At 37.5% G+C, this 22,872-nt stretch overlaps 1 protein-coding gene across 2 annotated transcripts in view; it reads right to left on the bottom strand.

Moving 5' to 3' along the window:
* Window positions 1-22,872, bottom strand: part of dync2h1 (dynein cytoplasmic 2 heavy chain 1) — a 541,347-nt gene that overhangs the window by 439,036 nt on the left and 79,439 nt on the right. For both annotated transcript variants that reach the window (XM_059646623.1, XM_059646624.1), the window contains exons 27-33: window positions 20,321-20,703; window positions 10,828-10,960; window positions 9,383-9,500; window positions 5,609-5,721; window positions 5,392-5,511; window positions 2,667-2,817; window positions 617-822 (exon numbers count right to left, since the gene is read on the bottom strand). In XM_059646623.1, coding sequence (XP_059502606.1) covers window positions 617-822; window positions 2,667-2,817; window positions 5,392-5,511; window positions 5,609-5,721; window positions 9,383-9,500; window positions 10,828-10,960; window positions 20,321-20,703 — 1,224 coding nt within the window. The remainder of the gene's footprint in view (window positions 1-616; window positions 823-2,666; window positions 2,818-5,391; window positions 5,512-5,608; window positions 5,722-9,382; window positions 9,501-10,827; window positions 10,961-20,320; window positions 20,704-22,872) is intronic.

The raw sequence follows: 22,872 nt of genomic DNA, 5'->3' as shown, positions 1-22,872 counted from the left end.
TACATTCAAGCCTCTTTACAGTACATAATTTGTCTTTTTGAGAGCCACTATTTTAACTTTTAAATGATGAGTACATGTCAGAAATTCATCAGTGATATGCGCAGGACTGTTTCACACACTTTTGGTGCAGATTAGCATTACAGAATATATCCTGTAATGATTATGACTTCCCTACACATGAAAGCCACATTGTGGTTTGAACTTTCACCAAGTTGGGATAGTTCAGGAGCCCTTTCAAAATGGTGGGGATGCCCAAATCCAGGATTTCTCCACCCAGTTCCTGGTGTTCAGATTTTTACCAAGTCATTTTAAGGGCGTGGTCTGGTTTGGGTTGCAACTCAGTACCCTGCATTCCTGGTCTGACCAGCTCTTTTGCAGGGATAGATGTTTCCTAGGCCTCCGCAGTTTTCATGGAGGCAGATCAAATTTTTGAAGAATCAGTTAATATCATTCTAAGTACCTCTCCTAAATCAGTAATGTGGAAATTCTTCCCAATCTAGCTACCTGCTTCAAGGATGAAAATACTGGCTAAAATGTCTATTTTAAAAACCCTAAAGCGGGAATCTTAAATAGATGCACCACGAACATTATTAATTATAGCTTGAGAAAGCAGCACCTGGTATTCATAGGTATATTGGAACTCTGCATCCACCATCTGAATATAACAGTTATTGTCTGGCTTCATGTAGAACCGAAGCTGTTTCTTCCAAACCCAGTCTGAAGTGTTGCAAACCTGTGCTTGATTCAACTGCTTAACAACTTCTATGTTGTGAATGATATCAAGAATTAGGGCTTTGAGCTTCAACTCCAGAACAGTTGTTTCTGAAAACACACAAACATACATGATAGGGCATCAAAGCTTCAGATACAAACAATCGCCTGAAAAATAAAGATATAAATTGGCTAAATAACAAGGATTGGGTTTGTTTTGAATTGCCGAAGCAAGGAGGTAACAGCACAGAAACAATGAGCCAAATAACCTACTTTTGCATTGAAAATTTAAACAGTTCTATTCTTAATGAGAACATTAGGTTAAACTAGTGTAAACACAATCCATCCTTATTAATTTGAATATAACAGTTAGCTCATATGCATTACATGTTACCTATCTAAAATTTTCATCTCAGTCACAAAAGGTTATATACTTAAAATTGATGCCAAATGGAAAACAGACAGAAAATAAGGTGCATTAGGAAAAATTGAGCCTGTTTTATAGGTATATACCTTCTATACCTTCCAAATAGTTCTTCAACTTTAGCTTGTAATCTTGTTTGTCCAAGAGGTGAACGATGTCTGGGTTCAGGGACTTGCTATGAGCTGCCATTTGGGTTACAAACACTGTAGATGAATACCTACCACTCTAATTACCATACATTATTTCTGGAATCCCAAAGGATATATTCTATGCACACTCTTATTTCACATCTACAGGTTGCCCCTCAGCAACACGTCAGATCCACAATACTGTTGTTAACACTCAGCCCTACTTCATCAGGCCTTTGTTTGGCATTTCCATTGTCTCTAATTTATAACACGTTTGCCTGAAATCCAATCCGAGCAGAAATTTCCTCCACCTAAATACAGAAAAATCAAAGCCACTTCCTTCAATTCCCCACCAGAAATGCTACTGATTTATTTTCCCTCTTTCTAGCAACTATCTAAGGCAGAACCAGTCCAGTCACAATTTTGGTATCATCCTTGACCCAAAGACGAAATCCTAACCATACTTCAAGGCTGGTGTTCATTTGCACCTCTGGAATATCACCCAATTTCACTTCCGCATTACCCTGCCTGCTGCTGAAAGCTTTGTCCATGCATTTATTGGGCCAGGCTTCACTAACACATCTTTCAATCTTACATAAACTAAGATCAGCCGAAACTCTGCCGCCAATATCCCAACTCTAGTCTAGTTCACATATCCCTCCTGTGCTCAGTAACATTGCACAACGCAGAAGCCAATCTATTGATTTTACCATTCTCATTCACTCCATACATGCTGCGTGATTTGCTGATTTTGATTTCCCCCAGAATTTTTGTAGTAAGGTCAAGACTGTGGATGAAGACTCTCTCCAAATAATTCTGGCAAAGTTCATATAAACATTGGTTGGCAAATTATTGATTTAATAGGTACTGTCAATGACACCTTCTGTTACTTTCCTGGAGACTGGGATGTGGCTCATAGGAAGTACTTGCCAGGTTTCAGTTGCCTTTGTTTTAGTACATTGGTTGTGCTTCGACACAGAAATGCCAGTACAGTACTGGTTGCACTGACAAAACTGGGGTCAAGGAGTCAACTGCTTTCATGCATAGGATTCAGCAATATAGCCAGAATGTTGTCAGGGGTTCAATACTTCTATTGTATCCAGTGCACTCAGCCTCTTGTTAATGTTACTTGGAGACAAACAAATTGGACCAGAAAAATCATAGCGACATTGGGAACACATTAATTGTATAGGAAGAACTAAATTCAAAGTATGAAATTGCAAATACTACATAAAACAGAATATTATGATCTTTAATGGATTTTACAATAAAGTAAAATTACTGATAATGTAATTAATTAGTTGATAAATTAATTTATCTAAAATAAATTATTTTAACCCACAAAAAAGTTGATCACTAACAAATGCCACACGAGTTTGTCCATATAATCTGTAGATTCTTACCAACATTCCCTGTTTCCTCATTATAAGACTCTATACTTGTGTAGTTTTCTAATTTTGCCATCAGTTCTACATCTAGCTGTGGCAAGCTATGTTTCTTTATGGCATTTTCAACTTCTTCAGTAAATTGAATTTGTTCAGCCAAACATAAAATCTGAGGACAAAATAGTAATGAAACATTTATAAATGCAGAAAAGTTAGAAAAATAAGTAAAGTCCAAAACATCAGATGCCATATATTTCTAACTATAAAACGTAACTCAGCTGCAAAATGAAAACAAATCTGCGAGCACAATTGACAGAGGTAAGCTTTGCACGAAGTGATAATTCAGGATGAATGCTCATATTTTCTTTTCTAAATTACATAATTTGAAATGCGTAAGTTGAATCTGTTTTAGGACTAATTTGACTTGTTGAAACCAGTCCTTCTTTACCAAAATGGAATTTTAAATCCAACTATTTGCAGAAACAAAGGTTTATTTAACAAAAGCAAACTGTTGTTGTTGGATGTGTGAAACAAACACAGGGAATGCTGAAAAAACTCAGCAACTCAGGTAGCATCTGTGGAGACAGTAAATAGAATTAACATTTCACGTCTGGTATGACTCTTCTTCAGAGTTTCAGAATAGTTCTCTTTCCACAGATGCTGCCAGACCTGCTAAGGTTCTTTGAGGTGCAGGTCAGCCCAGAGTCAGATATTTCATCTTTTGTGCTCATTTAATTGTTTTTGCCAAAACATACAAGGCCTGCAAGAGATGCAAATCAATAACTGTAGCTCAATGCATAGAATCCAACTACACGTAGTTCTCCTATAGTGCAGTAGTTGCATTCTTATGTGACCTTGCGCTATACAAAATCACTTCAGAAAATCACATTATAGGGAAATCGCTATCGCAAATGACTATACCTGTACAGCAGTAAGTTTACTTTAGCCGAACTGTGTCCACTATTCATAAACACATTACAGCCAATCACATTAACAAAATATACATTATAGCAGAACTACCTGTATATGGCTTAGAAATTGACCAACATCTCTTTACTCAGAGACCTTCGGATCCTACTTATTTTATACGTTATGTGTTTTAAAATTGCATGCATTGAAAATAAAAACAGATATTCTCTGCAATGTCTTTAACTCCATATCATGAGTCTAGCTCTATCAGAATTTAAACTGACATTTAATAGTTGTGTGGCTGGGAGGAATAATCAGCTCACCCATATGCTAGCTGGACTATGAAATATTGCTTTTCCTAAAAACATCTTTCAGATTGTCCAAATGTGCATTAAATACAATTAAAGACCATAAGACACAATATGTAACAGCAAAAACTTGGCCAAGCAGCTCGTTGAGTCTACTCCACCATTTTGTGAGATCATGGTTGATCTGTTAATCCTTAACTCCACTTTCCCGCCTTTTTCCTATTCCTGTCCACTTCCTTACTGATCAAAAAAAAACTATCTCAGGCTTGAATATACTCAGATACCCAGCCTTGACACCTCTTTGCTGTAAGGTATTCCACAGGCTCATTACTCTTCTGGAAAAGAAATTCATCCTCAACACTGTCTTAAATATTTGACCTGTTATTCTGAGATTATGTCCTCTGGTCCTAGACTGATCAAAATAAGGGAAACAATCTCTGTACATCTACCTTGTCACGTCCCCCCAAGAATCTGGTTTATTTCAATGGGGTTGCCTCTCATTTGTCTACATTCCAATAAGTACAGGACAAACCACGTCAAGGTATTCTCATGAGACAAGCCCTCTGTACGTGGTATTAGCCTAGTGAACCTTCCCTGGACTACCTTGAAAGCCAATATATCACTCTTCAGATCAGGAGAACAAAACTATTCACAGTATTCCAACTGTGGCCCTACTGGTGCTTTGTGTGGCTTTAACAAACCCTCCCTACTTTTGTATTCCATTTGCTTTGAAATAAAGACCAACATTCCATATTACTGTTATTTTGATACATTGTAAACCAAGCTTTAATTATTTTCTATGATTTGTGCCACGAATACCTTGTACTTTTCTGCTTCTATGTAATTATCTTCTGAATAAATCTGTTATTTTTAGCCTAATGATATGCTACTACATACCTTCTTTTAAGAAGTGTTATGGACAAATCATGTAGTTTCCAGTTATTTAACTGTATAATAAATAATAATTACCTCATTCTCAGCACACAGTCCACGGGTGACTCATTCAGTTCATAAAAACTATTATCACAGTAACCATGCTAAATTGTGTAGTAGAATGCTCAAACCATAACAATGGGAGTAATTATGAAGCTATAATCTAATCTGTACACTTATGTACTTCAAATCATGACAGAAAAACACTTCTTGTTCATAATTGATGTTATATCCAAAAATCAATTTTACATTGATACCTTGTGCTAGTGGCAATTAGCTGTGCTGAAGCCAATTCACATGAAGCTTGCTGTCATTTTTATACACTGATGGTCTTACCAAAGGACAAATAATGGATATTACTGTGTTTATCAAGAAATTATTTGTTAGACTATGGGGAAAACTATGATAAATGTATATTACAAATGTTCAACATAAGTTTTATTTACTTAAATAATTACAAAACAATATATTTTTCTGAAATTGTTGAAATTATCACAATTTTAATACCTGTTATCAAAGTGCGACACTATTATTAGACAAAGGTTTCAAGACACAGGCAAACCAGGACTTTAAGGAGTAAATATGTCCAATACCTGTGAAGGAAAACGTAATGGATCAATGGCACCTTGTGATTGTTTCCAAGCTGCAACGCACTCAACCAACAAATGCTTTAATGTTTCTTTCATTACTTCAGCCAAATTATTCAGCCATACCTAATAAAAAGAACAGAATGCTAGTTAGATTCACAAATCTCAGGATTAATTAGATTTTGCATTATTCTTCATACACGGGTAGCCAAAATAACACTACCTCAACATCATCTGTAACACGAATCTTGCTTCTTAAAGGCACAACTTCACCATCCAAAGACTTCATTGCAATAATGTGCTGGAAATTTTCATCAAAATCTACACTGTTAATACCTGGAAATAATCATAAATCAATCATAGAGCAAATGTTAAACACGCAGAAAATATCACATGAAGAAAACTACTTGATTTGCTAATGAACTTGTCAAAATTGTATCCGTGTAAAAATTTCAAAATCTGTATTTTGAATAATAGCGGTCACAGGTATATGCAGAGTGCAGTATGCAAGTGCAGGAGAACCAATTTTTTTCCCATTGTTGCACACATAATGAGAACAATCTTCCAGGCCCACTTAGAGTGATGGACAGCAGAACTTAATTGGATGGGAAACAAAAATTTAGTTTCCCAATGATGAATTGAAATCTTGGCATTAAAAACTGAAGACTTTCAAGCAGAGACAACAAGGTGTAGAGCCGGATGAACACAGCTGGCCAAGAAGCATCAGAGGAGCAGGAAGGCTGATGTTTCAGGCCCAGCTTTTCCAACTTTTACACTCTGGGGCTCCTTTTGCATTCATTAGCAAGTCACAATACTTATGAACATCCCAGCTGACTGCAATTACCTCAAATGGGAATGTGGGAGAATGAGGAAGGGGCACTGGACCTGAAACTTTAATTCTGATTTTTCTTCACAGATGCTGCCAGACCTGTTTTTGTTTATGACTTACAGCATCCTCAGTTCTTTTGGTTTTTACAGTAAATGGGTGCAGTTTTACTAGATTAAAAATGGGAAAAATTTATGTTTGTAAACCAGGCTACAGATAAGAGGCATGGACGTGGCAGGGTCAACGTTTTCCTCTAAGCTTCAGTGAATACAAATATTTTCAGTGTCTTGGCCCTTTTTTAACCAAACCATCTCTTTCCATTTTTGCTTGTAGTTTAAGTTAATATAAGCCTCAGTCGGTCAAAATCCAAAGTCATACAGTCACACTGGCTGACGCCAGTAAGTATTGACAAAGAAGGCTTAACATAAAAGGGAACTCAATTCAAAAGGAGACTGAATACAAAAGTTTCAGATGAAGATCGATCAGGTAAAAAAGAACAGTAAGGAATGGAACCTGAAGGGTAGTTGTAGGGGCTACTGGGAGGATACTGCAGAATGGAAGGAGAAAACTAGACTGCAAAGGGAAGAATCAAAGTGATAGAGGCAAAGAAGGGTGGTAACTCTTAAAAGAAGGGCACCCAACACTTAATAGTAGTAATTAAATTGGTGGGGAAGGTTTTCCATATTCAGCTATGCAAAAGTATCCGCAGGCCAATGTATCTGGAAGCTAAGAACATGGAGATGAAAAAGTTTGCACTCTGTAGAGTCCAAGGTTTCAATAATAAAAAGCATCATGAATCAGACTGAGCTCATTACAAATGCAGGGAAAACAATGTACACATTTTGCAAAGATCTTCCATGTGGCAGAAACAGGAAAAGGAAAACTAGTTCAGGATCATGAAGGATGCAGTTCACCATGTCAAGGTGGCAACATCACAGATTTTCACCAAACAAAGGGTCAACTGAATAAAAGGCCCAAAGAGTGGTTTGACTATGTCAAGATCTCAAAAGGAAAACATCTCTTTCCTCATATTCTTCACAGATCAATATTTCTATGCCAGATGTTTGACCAACATAATCCAGCAGCTGTACCAGAATTTGAAGCTAAGAACAATGAGGAAGAGAAGGAGGAAGAATACACAACGTCAACCAAACCAGTGATTTAAGGCTCAAGAGTTGCAGATATGCAAAGCAACTAGAGTATCAAGGCAAGGCAAATCCAAGCATTGTAAATAGTTGCCGATCAGTGAAAGGTTGTGTGAAAGATGTCTTTTAAATCAGTAGGGAAGCCATCACTCGCATGTGCCACCTCCTGCAGGCAGATCTGCAACTGGGTGGGTTGGGAAGTAGTGGTTTTTGCCTGTGGTGTTGAAGATCACATCCATATTGAAATTTCTAGCCAGCAACTCCTTTCCAACCTCATCTAAGGGCACACATGGTATTTGCCAAGTAGCAAACCACCAAGTATATTTGTGAATTTGCTGAGCCCTTTATAGAAAATCAATAGAGTTCATGGGAACTGCGGATGCTGGAGAATCCAAGATAACAAAGTGTGAAGCTGGATGAACACAGCAGGCCAAGCAGCATCTCAGGAGGTCCATCTTCGGTCCACCTCCCCTTCTCTCCCTATTTATTTCAGAACCCTCTCCCCATCCCCCTCTCTGATGAAGGGTCTAGGCCCGAAACGTCAGCTTTTGTGCTCCTGAGATGCTGCTGGGCCTGCTGTGTTCATCCAGCTTCACACTTTGTTATCTTGGATTCTCCAGCATCTGCAGTTCCCATTATCTCTGATACAATTTTAACCACACTGCAAAGCCTCTCCCAGGGATGCCTAACCTGAAGAAGTTACCCTCCAGACCAACCTCAGGGAATCTCTCTCCCACTGATCCATCTTCGGTCCACCTCCCCTTCTCTCCCTATTTATTTCAGAACCCTCTCCCCATCCCCCTCTCTGATGAAGGGTCTAGGCCCGAAACATCAGCTTTTGTGCTCCTGAGATGCTGCTTGGCCTGCTGTGTTCATCCAGCTTCACACTTTGTTATCAACAGAGTTCACCCAGTTCAGAAAGCTAAGGAACCTGCGTCATCAGATTTGCTACTATAGCTAGGTTCCTTCAGACATCGACTGCTCAGGTGTGGCACTCAGATTCTCATGGCATCATCCAGCCAGATTCTTAAACAGGAAAAGGTTTCACTCTCTCAATGTCCATCTCATAGAGACATACAGCATGGAAACATATGCTTCGGTCCAAACTGACTCAAATATGTCAGTATCGCATTGAAAGACAGTATTTGAAACTTATTAAACAGGAGTGATGGAGTTGCACAATCTGATGGAAAACAAATGATAAGTGATGTCCCACTACGAGTAATACCTGACCATGTCCTTGGATGTTGTTACAGAAGGGGTCTGTGTGGATAAAGAAAAGGAAGCTAGTGAAAGATCCTCTTTGAAACTTGAGGCATAATGGTGCGGGGGCAAGAAGAAAGACTGTAGATGCTCAGACTACAAGTCAATCAACAAAGATCGCATTAGCAGAAGGATGACAAGGAAGGTTTGTGCATAAAGCCACACGCACAGAGGAGATTGTTTGTAGCTTTGATTATACTGTTTCACTGATAAATTGGGGAACTTCAAACATGGATTTGCAGGGAAAGTTAGGCATGAATTTGAATGGACTATTTTGTTTATCTTCCAAATGTATTTTTTTAAACTCAATGGTAGTAGATGGCTCAACATTCTTTCCCTGAATGTAATCATTCGCAAACAACTTCTCGTTGGATATAAATTGATAACGTGATGAGAAAAAAAATCATGTTCTGCTTGTTACTCAAAGAATAGATGCTAATGGTAAACTTGGTTAAACCTTAGCACAGCACAGAACATGATCTTTTGTGGATTTTAATTTAATTATCTGGTGACTGCAATTACACGAATCAATGCAGATGTTAAACAATCTTGTAATTCTGTCTTCAGAGGAAAGCACAATTGAAATTAACAACACTTCACTTTCAGGAACCTTTCAGTCAGTTTTCATATTCTTTAACAATTAAACCTTTTCACATCACTAAGGACAATCAAAACAAGATCAAAAAGAACAAATGAACTATAATAGAGCCAGCTTAAGACGTATGATTAGGTATTAAGATAACAGCTAGAAAGGAAGCCATACCAGCAAAAAGCTTTCGGAGATGAGACTGAATAATAGAAGGATTGGTAGACTGCCCCAAGATTTCAAGTAAATCATCATCGCCAATGAAATAAAACCGTGGGAATGCTGAGCGTTTTTCCTAGGTGGAGAATATTGAAGATATTAATCTATTTATTAAATAGAGAATGGTACAGTAATTACTTTCCAAAAAGACACCCATTATCCTATTTATGCATGCTGCCACATGGGAACACATATTCCTATCCCTATACATATCCATTGAGTGATACTCGCCACAATAAGGTTTATGTTCTGTAGAAGAGCTTTCAAATAGCTTTATAAAATCTTTTAAAAATTAACATTTATATAGATAGCTCTCCCTCTTACTAAGAAAAATTTTATAACAGGTAGCAAGAATAATGAAGCATTTGAGAGAATTATTAACAAAAGCCTGGGGGAAATTCAGCTCATTAGCAAGATTTGCTACAGTACAACAGTTTAGGCACAATGAGAGAGTCATAATTCAAGGTGGTACTATTAGCTTAATTAACCTAGCTGAAAACTGACAAGAACAGGTTCTTACCTACTTTATAACCAAAGTGACTTAACTCTCCATTGCAGTTAATAAATATTAGGCAAAGTGAAATTTGGCCAGTGAATTCTTGCTAACTTAGTATTTATTTAGCTTCTTAGTTTGGAAACTCTAAGACAGCGTTTTCCAAACTTATTGTATTTTGAATCCATTTTGAATCTTGAAAATTGTGATTGCACCAGACTGCCCAAGTTAGAGTAGGGAGGAAGGTAGAATTGTGTGAGCTGGGGGTGGGGGTATTGGTTAGGGAGGTGGCATTTGGATGACTGACATTAAACACATTGGGAAGCATTTACACTGCAGAATTTTTTTTTAAATCTGCCTTGTCACAGGCATTTTTTGCAACAGCATTCAGGACTCTAAAATTCGTCTGTCTGACAGCACCTTGGAGAGAGAAATGGAGTTAATTTTCCAAGTCCGAAGGCTCCTGTGATTCAAAAGAATCATCTTTGCACTCAAAACATTAATTCTGTTTCTCTCTCCTCTGAAACTTCCGGACTTGCTGAGTTTCTTCAGCATTTTCTATCTTTATTTCAGATTTCCAGCATCCACATCTTTTGTCTTAAAATCTATTAGACTACATCCGTCATTAGAATAAAAAAGGAACATATTAAAATGACCTCACAGGTAAGAACATGGTTTTGGCATTCAGTTTGAGTCCCCAGTCACAGAACCACACGAGGGTGGCAGCCCTCAGGTTGGAAAGCCCTGTTCTAAAATGTGGCATTGGGTATCTGCATGTCAAACACCCAGGTAGCCAAAATAAATAGTGCTTTAAATATTAGAAATATTAAGATTTTAATTCATTGTTTTGATCCTTTATGTTAGTACAAACTGATTTACATTTCATTTTTTTTTCTGGGATCTCTCTTACCTCCAAAAATTCGTTGAGTGACTTCTGACATCTTTGCAGCTGGTCTAATAAAGTAATGAGTGAATGTCTGATGCCAGCTCGCATGCAGAGTGAAGTTACCCTGTTATCTCTTTCAACATCTGCCATGATCGATCTGGTGAAGATAATGCAATGTTGAATTTATTTAGTTTATTTTAACTATCTATACTGAGGTAATTGCTTCTATGCAAAATGTTTAGTTTGTTTTGATTTAGAAACCACTGCTAGGACATATTTAGCAGATGACACAGAAATGAGCAAAATTAATACAATGTTGTAGAACTCAGAAGTTCGCAACACAATTCAGTACTGTTTTCAAGGCATTACATTTAACATTGTCTCAAGTATTTAGTCTAGCTTACCTCAAATAATCCAATGGTCTCTGCTTAAGCCTAACTTACCTACATCTTCTTTTAGTCTTTTACAATCCTTATTATTTAGCAAATCCTCCCATTCTGGGTCATCAGCAATTTTAAAGATTGCCTTCAATATGTCCATATTCAAAGCATTTATTCATATCAAGAGCAAAAATGAATTCTATACTGACCATAGTACACTTCCCTCATTCCTCTTCCAACAAATGTAACATATACCTGTATTATATAATGGTTCTTGTCCAATTAAGTTGGTTACACACTCAGTGGAAAACTGGTGAAGAGCACTGATGAGCAGAAAAACCCTGAAGATGAAAATTATCTCAAAAAATGTGGCTTTTTACAGAAGAGTCGCTTGAGTACACAATTAAGGAATTGATATATTTAAACATAACATAGTTTAGGTCATAGTGTGAATACCACAATTGATGTCTGGAAACTACAGTCATGCAAAAGATTTGAGAAATTGCAGTACTCCAGATGACAGGTCAGTATGGATCTTACAGAGTTGCATCAAAATGTCTTCCCTTTGAATTTTGACTCTCTAGGTATAAAGTTTAGCACTCAATTAGCCATTTTAATTATTTTGTACATGAGCACTACATTTTAACAAATTGTTTGCACAATTCCTAAATCTCTTTCGACTCTTACTGTTCCTATTGTTTCAACATTTAAAAAGATACTAGGATTAACTTTCTTTCCCACAATAGGTACTAGATTAACAGGTTTATGGGGCCAGAATTTTATACCAATTGAGGTATTCAAGTCAGGAAATTTCACAGCTAGGTACACCTGCATTAAGGAAAAGTACCTCAACTGGCACTGCAAGGGACCACACTTTTTTTTTCTTTTAGGGTTATATACTGGAATGAAAATTGGACTGCTATATAACTCAAAGTACAAGGAAAGTTTGGCAGTTGAGAAAAATCAAATATTGTAGATTTCTAGCAGTGGAAGACAATGTTGCTTTTCAAAGCAGTGGTAGGGTACTTAAACACAGAACGGCACCAAAAATCAGTAAATTAAGGAAAGAATATCTGATGACAGTGCCTGGATTGGTTGAGCAGCAGTTTATTGCAAAGTTGCAACTGCAAAGTAGCCAGAGACATCCAGAACCTTTGAATTAAAAAATCTCTTTATCACCCCTATCTCCAAGTAGGTAAAAAGACAAGAAAACTAAGAAAACTCGAAAAGAAGAATTCCAACAAGACATAGATCCACTGAATCAAAAGAACTTGAGTGGGATAATTTACCCACCCTCGTAATCTAGGTTATTGACCCTCAGAATTTTGTTCCCGGTCTTTACAATGTTTTCCCACTCATTGTAAAGACATTTTTCTTCTGTATTTTTGATTGTGGGCTGAAATGGGAGAAGGAATGTTTTAAAAACTAAGGATTATGGAAGGAATTATTGCATGTTTTAAAATCAATTTCACAGCACTTATTGAAAATGTTGTTTGCAAGACTGATTGTTCAACTAGCAGGGCAAGTTTAGTTGCAGATGAACTAACATCAGGCTGGCAAAAAGTAGCTGATTGATAACTGGTCACAACTTCACAGACCAATGAGAAAGACCTTCCTAGACTGCTAACAACTACATGATTGGCTCTTGGATAACTGAACAGCTTGTGGGTGTGAACAAGATACCCAGAAATCATCAGACCTCTGGGTAGGAAGGTGGCATGCTTTTATCTGCAGTAAAATAAAACCTTAAAGCTGGAAAAAAAAAGCCAGGTTATTATCCCCTAGCAATAGCTGTAACCTGTTCTTTTTAACCAATAAGTCAGAGACTTTACAACTTGTGAACTCTGAGCCTCCTTTAAACAAGTGAAAATAACTAGAGAAGAAAACCTGAGGAGCAGCAAGGCAAAAGGTTATGGGGAGAAAGCAGGGTTAGGCTACTGAGTTGGATGATCAACCACAATAGTGAAGAATGGCAGAGCAGGTTCAAAGGTCCAAATGGCCTCCTCCTGCTCCTATCTTCTATGCTTCTATGTTTTTCCAAACTCAATGGACATTTCTTAAATTAACTGCGTTTTGAAAGATTATGAGTAAATTAGTTGCAATTTCCCTTTGTACATCTTCTAAAACCCTGAGAAAGAAACAGGGAGGACGGACAGGTCAAGGGGGCAGGATGAGGTTCGTAGGTAGGAAATGGAGGTGCGGCTTGAGGTGGGAGGAGGGAATAGGTCAGAGGAAGAACAGGTTAGGCAAGCGGGGACGAGCTGGGCTGGTTTTGGGATACAGTGGGGGAGGGGAGATTTTGAAGTTGGTGAAATCCACATTGGTACCATTAGGCTGCAGGGTTCCCAAGCGAAATATGAGTTGCTGCTCCTGCAACCTACGGGTGGCATCATTATGGCACTGCAGGAGGCCCAGGATGGACATGTCGTCTAAGGAATGGGAGGTTGAATTGAAATGGTTCGCTGTATCCGGTGTGGTTTCCTCTACATTGGGGACATCAAGCGGAGGCTTGGGGATCACTTTGCAGAACACCTACACTCAGTTCACAATAAACAACTGCACCTCCCAGTCAGCTTTTAACCCAGTCATGCATTTTTCATGGTCTGTTTGTTAGTGCAGTCAGCTATGGCTAAAATTAGAATGGTAGGAGGTTGGGAACCTGGTCAGGGAGACAGAGAAGAAGCAAACAAACATAGAAACGAAAGAAAGCAAAGAAAGAAGACAGAAAAAAAGGGTGAAAAACAAATGGGGCAATAGTGCAAAAAAAAAGCTGTGAATAACAAGTTTGAAACAACAAGTTTAAAAGCATCATGTCTTAATAGGTGGAACTGTACTGTGAACAGTTCTGGTCACCCTGCTCTGGAAAAGCCATTACTAAATTGGAGAGGGTGCAGAAAAGATTTACAAAGATATTACAGGGGCTGGTGGGTTTCAGTTATAAGTAGGGACTAGATAGGCTGAGGCATTTTTCACTGGAGTGTAGGAGGTTGAGGAGTGACCTTACAGAGATTTATAAAGTCATGAAGGGCATGGATAAAACAAATAGCAAAGGTCTTTTCCTTAGGGTGGAGGAGTTCAAAACTGAAGGGCATATTTTTAAGGTGAGAGGAGAAAGATTTAAAATGGGCCTGAGAGGCAACCTTTTAACAGAAAGAGTTGTTCAAATGTGGAATGAACTGCCAGAGGAAATGATATATGTGGGTACAGTTACAACATTTAAAAAGCATTTTGATCGGTACATGATAGGAAAGGTTTAGAGGGGCATGGGCCAAATGCAAACAAATAGAACTAGTTTAATTTGGGAAACTCAGTCAGCATAGACGAGTTGGACCAAAGGGTCTGATTTCATGCTGTATGACTATGATTCGATAAGGTGCATGAATTAATAGCATGATTATATGTAAACTGTTTTGATAAACATTAACAGCAATTATGGAGAGATAACTGCAGGCTGATTAGAGGAATACTCAATATTTAGGAAGGACAGGCAAAAAGGAAAAGAAGGTGGGTAGTGGGTGTGAGTTTGGAAAAACAGAAGCATAGAAGATAGGAGCAGGAGGAGGCCATTTGGACCTTTGAACCTGCTCTGCCATTCTTCACTATTGTGGTTGATCATCCAACTCAGTAGCCTAACCCTGCTTTCTCCCCATAACCTTTTGCCTTGCTGCTCCTCAGGTTTTCTTCTCTAGTTATTTTCACTTGTTTAAAGGAGGCTCAGAGTTCACAAGTTGTAAAGTCTCTGACTTATTGGTTAAAAAGAACAGGTTACAGCTATTGCTAGGGGATAATAACCTGGCTTTTTTTTTCCAGCTTTAAGGTTTTATTTTACTGCAGATAAAAGCATGCCACCTTCCTACCCAGAGGTCTGATGATTTCTGGGTATCTTGTTCACACCCACAAGCTGTTCAGTTATCCAAGAGCCAATCATGTAGTTGTTAGCAGTCTAGGAAGGTCTTTCTCATTGGTCTGTGAAGTTGTGACCAGTTATCAATCAGCTACTTTTTGCCAGCCTGATGTTAGTTCATCTGCAACTAAACTTGCCCTGCTAGTTGAACAATCAGTCTTGCAAACAACATTTTCAATAAGTGCTGTGAAATTGATTTTAAAACATGCAATAATTCCTTCCATAATCCTTAGTTTTTAAAACATTCCTTCTCCCATTTCAGCCCACAATCAAAAATACAGAAGAAAAATGTCTTTACAATGAGTGGGAAAACATTGTAAAGACCGGGAACAAAATTCTGAGGGTCAATAACCTAGATTACGAGGGTGGGTAAATTATCCCACTCAAGTTCTTTTGATTCAGTGGATCTATGTCTTGTTGGAATTCTTCTTTTCGAGTTTTCTTAGTTTTCTTGTCTTTTTACCTACTTGGAGATAGGGGTGATAAAGAGATTTTTTAATTCAAAGGTTCTGGATGTCTCTGGCTACTTTGCAGTTGCAACTTTGCAATAAACTGCTGCTCAACCAATCCAGGCACTGTCATCAGATATTCTTTCCTTAATTTACTGATTTTTGGTGCCGTTCTGTGTTTAAGTACCCTACCACTGCTTTGAAAAGCAACATTGTCTTCCACTGCTAGAAATCTACAATATTTGATTTTTCTCAACTGCCAAACTTTCCTTGTACTTTGAGTTATATAGCAGTCCAATTTTCATTCCAGTATATAACCCTAAAAGAAAAAAAAAGTGTGGTCCCTTGCAGTGCCAGTTGAGGTACTTTTCCTTAATGCAGGTGTACCTAGCTGTGAAATTTCCTGACTTGAATACCTCAATTGGTATAAAATTCTGGCCCCATAAACCTGTTAATCTAGTACCTATTGTGGGAAAGAAAGTTAATCCTAGTATCTTTTTAAATGTTGAAACAATAGGAACAGTAAGAGTCGAAAGAGATTTAGGAATTGTGCAAACAATTTGTTAAAATGTAGTGCTCATGTACAAAATAATTAAAATGGCTAATTGAGTGCTAAACTTTATACCTAGAGAGTCAAAATTCAAAGGGAAGACATTTTGATGCAACTCTGTAAGATCCATACTGACCTGTCATCTGGAGTACTGCAATTTCTCAAATCTTTTGCATGACTGAAGGGTCTAGGCCCAAAACGTCAGCTTTTGTGCTCCTGAGATGCTGCTTGGCCTGCTGTGTTCATCCAGCCTCACATTTTATTATCTATAGAAGGTGGGTAGTGTTGTTCATGAAGAAAATGCTCAATGCATTACTGTAGAACAATATTGGCTCAGAAAATCATGGTGTGGAATCTGTATGGGTGGAAACACGAACACCAAGAGGAAAAAAAACATTGTTAGGGGCTGTCCTTAGACCCTAAATTGTAACCAAAATGTAAAAGAAAGCATTAAATAAGGGTTTAGAGATGCATGCCATAAGGCACAACTGCAATCGTGAATGATTTTAATCTAGATATTGATTGCACAATAACACCGTAAGAGGAACATTTTCTTGAGTGATGGCTTTTGACACCAATACATTGATAAACCAAATAATGAGCAGGCTATCCTGGAGTAGATGTTGCATATGAAGAAGGGATTAATTAGCAATCTTGTTTTGAGGGGTCCATTGTTTGGGAGAGTGAACATAAAATGATAGAGTTTTAATAAGATGGAGAGTGAAGAAGTTGAATCTGAAACTGGGGTCCTGAATCTGAGTAAAGGGTAATAAGCATGAACAGATGATGATGGACTGAGGGACTTCCTAAAAGAGCTGTCAGTGGATAGGCAACGGTTCATATTTAAAGAACATGTGCATGATTTACAACAACTATTCATATTTCATGCAAATAGGAAAGGTGGTTCAACCATGGCTTACAAAAGAAATTAGGGATAGTATTAGATCCGAAATGGAGAAAAATAAAATTGCTAGAAAAAGCAGCATGCATAAGGACTAAGAGTAGTTTAGAATTCTGCACGAGAGGACTGAAAGATTAATAAAGAGGGGGGAAAATAGAGTGGGAGAGTAAACTTGCAAGGAACGTATGAACTGACAATAAAATAACTTCAATAAATACCTAAAGAAGAAAAGATTAGTGAAGATAAATGTAGGCACCTTACAGTTAGAAATGGGGGAATATATATTGGGACACAACGAAACAGCAGAAGAATTGAACACATATTTTGGTTTGGACTTTACAAAAGACTACATAAATAATTTGCCAGAAATGTTAGGGAACGAAGGGTCTAGTGATAGGGAGGAATTGTAGAAAGTCAGTATTAATAAAGAAAAAAATGTTACTGAAGAAAACAATGGGATTGAAAGCTCACAAATCCCCAGGACCTGATAATCTGCATCTCAGAACACTAAAGGAAGTTGCCCAGGAAATACTGAATCCATTGATGATCATCTTCCAAGATCCTACTGACTCTACAGCAGTTCCTACAGATTGGAGGGTGATAAATGTAGCCCCTTATTAAAAAAAGAGAGAGATGGTAACAGTTAAGCTAATATCAGTAGTGGGAAAATGCTAGAGTCTGTTAACAAAGACATAACAATAGAGGACGTGGCAACCATAAATTAGATTAGGCAAAGTCAGAATGGATTTATGAAAAGGAAATCAAGCTTAATCATTCTTCTGGACCTGTTCTTGAAGATGAAACAAGTAGAATAGATATGGGAAAACCAGTTGATTTGATCTATTGGGATTTTAAGAAGGTTTTTGATTCCATTCCACGTAAGAAGTTAGTGGGCAAAACTAAAGCACACAGGATTAGGCGTAATACACTGGCATGAATTCAGAATTTGGTTCATAGATCTGGGAAAAGAGAATGGGAATAAATGGGTCTTTTTGTAGGTGGTAGGAAGTAATTTTGGGGAACCACATGTATCAGTGCTTGGGTCACAACTGGTCACAATATATACAGAACTAGATACCACAGATATCAATGCCTATGAATGCTGTAACCAGTTTTGAAGAAAAGTCACACTGGACTTGAAACGCAAACTCTGTTTCTTTCTCCAGAGATACTGCCAGACCTGCTGAGTTTCTCCAGTGTTTTCTGTGTTTGTTTCAGATTTCCAGCATCTACATTATTTTGCTTCTACATGTTAAAACACACTTATTTTCTACTTTATATAAAATATTCAAGTTGCATAGCTACTTCTTGTAAGTTCTGGTAAGTAAGGCTATTTTACCCTCTTAAGAAGCCAATGATAATGGGAATTATTCACATAACAAAAGAGAAATATAGTTCCAGTTACTGTTGAAAATGGATAGAACTTTAAATAATGTAATATTTCAGTCAGTGCAGCAATTCAACAACAGATTCTGTAGTGTGCCCAAAAGTTATTCTCTTGTTGCAGCTAGCCTCATAGACTCCAAATTTTAAAAAGAGCACACAAATCACTGCCTATGAATGCTGTGGTTTTTTAAAACAAAAGTATCCAAGTCAGACTTCTTCTCGGTAGCTCCAGTCCAAGACTGTTTCAGTGGTGTAAAACTGCAGCAAAGGAGTGCAAAGATCTGCAAGGTCATAAAAAGGTCAAAGGAGACAGTGATATTTTTTCCAGTGTGATGACATCCTGGACTGAAGTCTGCAAATGAAGTCTCAATTAATCTGTGTTAACCACAGTTAAAATTCTGATCAATTTTGAATTGAATTTTAGATGAATAGAAGAGATACTGAGTTTGGCTGAATTAACATATGGACGAAAAAGTATTTAAATGCAGCCCACACAGTAGGTTAATAATTTTTGTCGAAATTAGACACAAATTTCTATGATGGAGGGACAGTGTAACCTCTGTTCATTGCATTCAGATTAGCTATTTCCAAATGTGTAGTACTAGCACCCTTGCCTAAGAAAGGTTATGCTTTCCATAAAAGCAGTGCAGCAGAGGCTCAGCTGACCAATTCCAAGGGCAGTAGGACTATCCTATGAGGAGAGATTAAAGAAATTGAACCTGGATTCTCTAGAGTTTAGAAGTGTGAGACATGATCGCATTGAAATTTAAAAATCCTTAAAGGTCTTTGCAAAAAGACCTTTCCCATGTTTCAGAATGTTTGGAATTCTCTACGCCAGAGAACTAGAGAAGCTCAGTCCTGAATATGCTCAAGATAAAGATCGATTGATTTTTAGATACGAATATTAAGGGATATAGAGGCAATGTGAAATCAAGCATTGAGGTATATGATCAGCCGTGATTTGGAATGGCTAAGTAGGTTGATTGAACTGGATGGCCATTCCTGTTTCAAAGTTTTTCTGTTTTAAATTGATTCAATTGTAGTGACCTTGGTAGATTTTGTATTCCATCGGTGAGTAACATCATCTCTAAGCAGACTAAATTAATCAAACAAGCACTGAAAACAGTCACAAGCTTTTTAACCCAAGTCAGATGCATTCATGCATAGGCTTCCATGACCCTTTACATTGATTTGAAATCTGATTTTTCTTGGAACTAACCCACCCATAGAATTGGTTGCACCTGTAGTTCAATGCACAAACTTTGGAGAAATATTTTGAAGTGTCCATATCAAACAATAGGTAACTTACTAAGAAATTGGCTTAATCTATATCATTGGGAAACAGTAAATGATTTAGTGATAACAAAGTGTGGAGCTGGATGAACACAGCAGGCTAAGCAGCATCTTAGGAGCACAAAGGCTGACATTTCAGGCCTAGACTCTTCATCAAAAGAGCTTTTCTAATGAAGGGTCTAGGCCTGAAACGTCAGTTTTTGCGCTCCTAAGACGCTGTTTGGCCTGCTGTGTGTATCCAGCTTCACACTTTGTTATCTTGGATTCTCCAGCATCTGCAGTTCCCATTATCTCAGTAAATGATTCAGTGTAGGTTTTTCAAAAAGAAACATAATTTTCAATTATTTTGAAACAAATCACTCAAAAATGGAGGCACGAACATTTCCTAAAATTAATTTTTTTGACAAACCCATTTTCAGCTTAATCAATAAATGTCTGCAAGTTTATCATCTCTACTTACTTAATGAATAGATTTTATTGTGAGGATCTTATGTTTGTGGTTACTCAAATAATTTAGCAGTAACCTGAACAGATTTTTGTCCTTACTGCACCTAGAGCAGAAACTCTATTCCCTAATATTCCATGTAAATAAGGCAAAATCTATTTTTTAAAAATCTACATTAACACTTTTTATTAACATTATATAAGACTAACCTGAAATCATCATCAACTCTCTTAAAGCGTCCCTGTTCTTTAGGTAGGGCTCCACGACCAAATATTGGTTCCAAGTAGACCCATTTCCTTTGAATTTGATTTAAATTGTGTAGATATTCATCAAGATCTGCTAATCTAGTTTCCCAAAGGGACACTTTGTCCTCAAAACCTTTATAGTACGGGGAGTCCTTTAACGTCTGGAGTAGGCATTGGTTATCGCCAACCTGGTTGACAATGTCTTTCCAGTCTTTAATCAGCTTGATTGTTATTTTATGGCTATCCTGATAATCAGTCATCATAAATACTGACGCAGCACCCCATATGTCAAGCTCCCGTAATGCTTCTCTAATGGAAACTTCTCCTTGTGCTCGGCTGTTGAGCTCCTGTAAGGAAAATTATAAACAATACTTATTAATCAAACTCGTTAATCAATTACAATTTCTTAGCAACACTGATAAACCACTTGAAATAAGTTAGCATGTCATCACAGCAGAATAAAACTTTGTTTACATTTAAGCAAACAACCACAGGCACATACTTTGATGTCACTGCAGAGGTTACTGCACATTCTTGAGGAATTGAGAGAGGAATAAAGAATAAAACTTCATAATAATCAGAGCTATATAAAATGCAACACAGAATGTGTTAATGACTGACTTAGTATTATGAAATCTTGGACTGTACACAATTTGCACTTGCAATGGTTAAAATGATTTTTGCTTCAAGCTCTGAAATTTATGTAAAGGATTACGAAAATAATTTGTGCTTATACAGTTCATTGTTACTTATGGATTAAAACAGCAGCTGGTTATCATTGAGGCAATTTGCAAAATATAAAATATTCTTCCACAACTATTGCGAAAGCGTCAAAAGCACAGCAGAGAAATCAACAGCAAAGACAAAGAAAGGAAACAGAAGAGAGTGAAGTATAACCAGCATTTAAAATGAGAGAACAGCAGGGAGGAAAATACAGAAGAAAGCTTGGTGAAGGAATGAAGGATTTGGTGGAGCAAACTGAGGGCAAGCTCAGTTGAGAAAGGAACTTTATGTGCACAGCTTAATCGGTGTCATTATGTTTAGTATTAAAGCACTACAGTCGGTGGATCAAATTACTGAAAAGGAATATTGTAAGAAGGCTTTACCATAAAAATTAGAAAATTGCATACTATTCCAGTCAGCCCTGACTTTGTTCCCTATGCCCAATAGGAAGATTCTATTCAAAATTATTTTTCTCAGTTGTATCTTCCTCCTATATCTCAGCGGGCATTTTGTTGTATTACATAGATGACGGTCAACTGAAAATTTGAGGAGAAAATCGGCATGGGTTGCATCTGTTTTTCAGATGTAAAATGGGGACAAAGGCAAACCAACTTGGCAGTGAAGAAGTTGTGATCAGAGATAATGGGAACAGCAGATGCTGGAGAATCCGAGATAACAAAGTGTGATCCTGGATGAACACAGCAGGCCAAGCAGCATCTTAGGGGCACAAAAGCTGACATTTCCGGCCTAGATCCTTCATCAGAAAAGCTTGTCAGCTTTTGTACCCCTAAGATGCTGCTTGGCCTGCTGTGTTCATCCAGCTCCACACTTTGTTATAGCAGTGAAGAAGGGCCTGAATTCAAACTCTGCAGATGTTGATCATACAACTAAATTAATGAAATCCTCTTTTCGATCAACTTTCTATTGAATATCTAAAATAGGTGGTAGCCCATTAACTATGTCAAGTGGACACTCATATTTATTGAAGAATAATATCCATAAACTAGCCGGCAAGTGTCAGTTATCCCTGCAGACTGTGCTCACAGTCTCCATAAATGCTGACTTCAGATAAGTTCTAAAAATATTTTTTGAAAAAGATGTCCTGTTGAACCAAGGAACAGAACTACTCCCCCAGCATCACAAAATTCATCATCATATTCCCTCTCCACACCTCATGTAGCCTGTTCCAAGCACTCATCTTACTAACTGTTCAATGAAATTGAAGTCTTAATTCAGCCAAGTAGCTCATGCAGGTGTGACTACTGGTGGCTTCTCAGGCCAAGTATGATAATGAGGCCTAAGCACCAATTTCCATTGATCCTCTCAACTTAATTCAGGCAACATTAGTCGTGCAGTCTGGGCTTAAAAGCTGACATGTCAACATCTACTGCTTTGTAATTTCAAATATTTTGTAAGGCTGCAACGAGGGGAGAATAGGGCAGTTGATGCAAAGAGAAAAAGCAAGCAAAATTAAAAGAAAATCAAATGCTAATAAACAGATAGGAAATATACATGCAGGGCAAATCAAAATCACAATCCGAAAATGGCATAAAACACTAAAACAAAACAATCTTCAGTATGAATAAACAAAGAAAAGTAAGAAATAACTCAATTGCTTTCATATTCGGGATGTATACTTGTATTCAACTGTACATAAAAATTGTGTGGCAGTGCAACAAAGCAATCAGCTTTTTCCTGATAATCACACTTGTGTAAACTTTAGATGATGGTTAAAGGTGGCTACCTAACACATTTGCAGCAACAGCAGTTTACAGTTACCAATAATAATCATT

This window comes from Stegostoma tigrinum, chromosome 6 (genome assembly GCF_030684315.1).
Source record: "Stegostoma tigrinum isolate sSteTig4 chromosome 6, sSteTig4.hap1, whole genome shotgun sequence".
NCBI lineage: Eukaryota > Metazoa > Chordata > Chondrichthyes > Orectolobiformes > Stegostomatidae > Stegostoma > Stegostoma tigrinum.
This window is presented reverse-complemented; position numbering and strand designations above follow the sequence as displayed.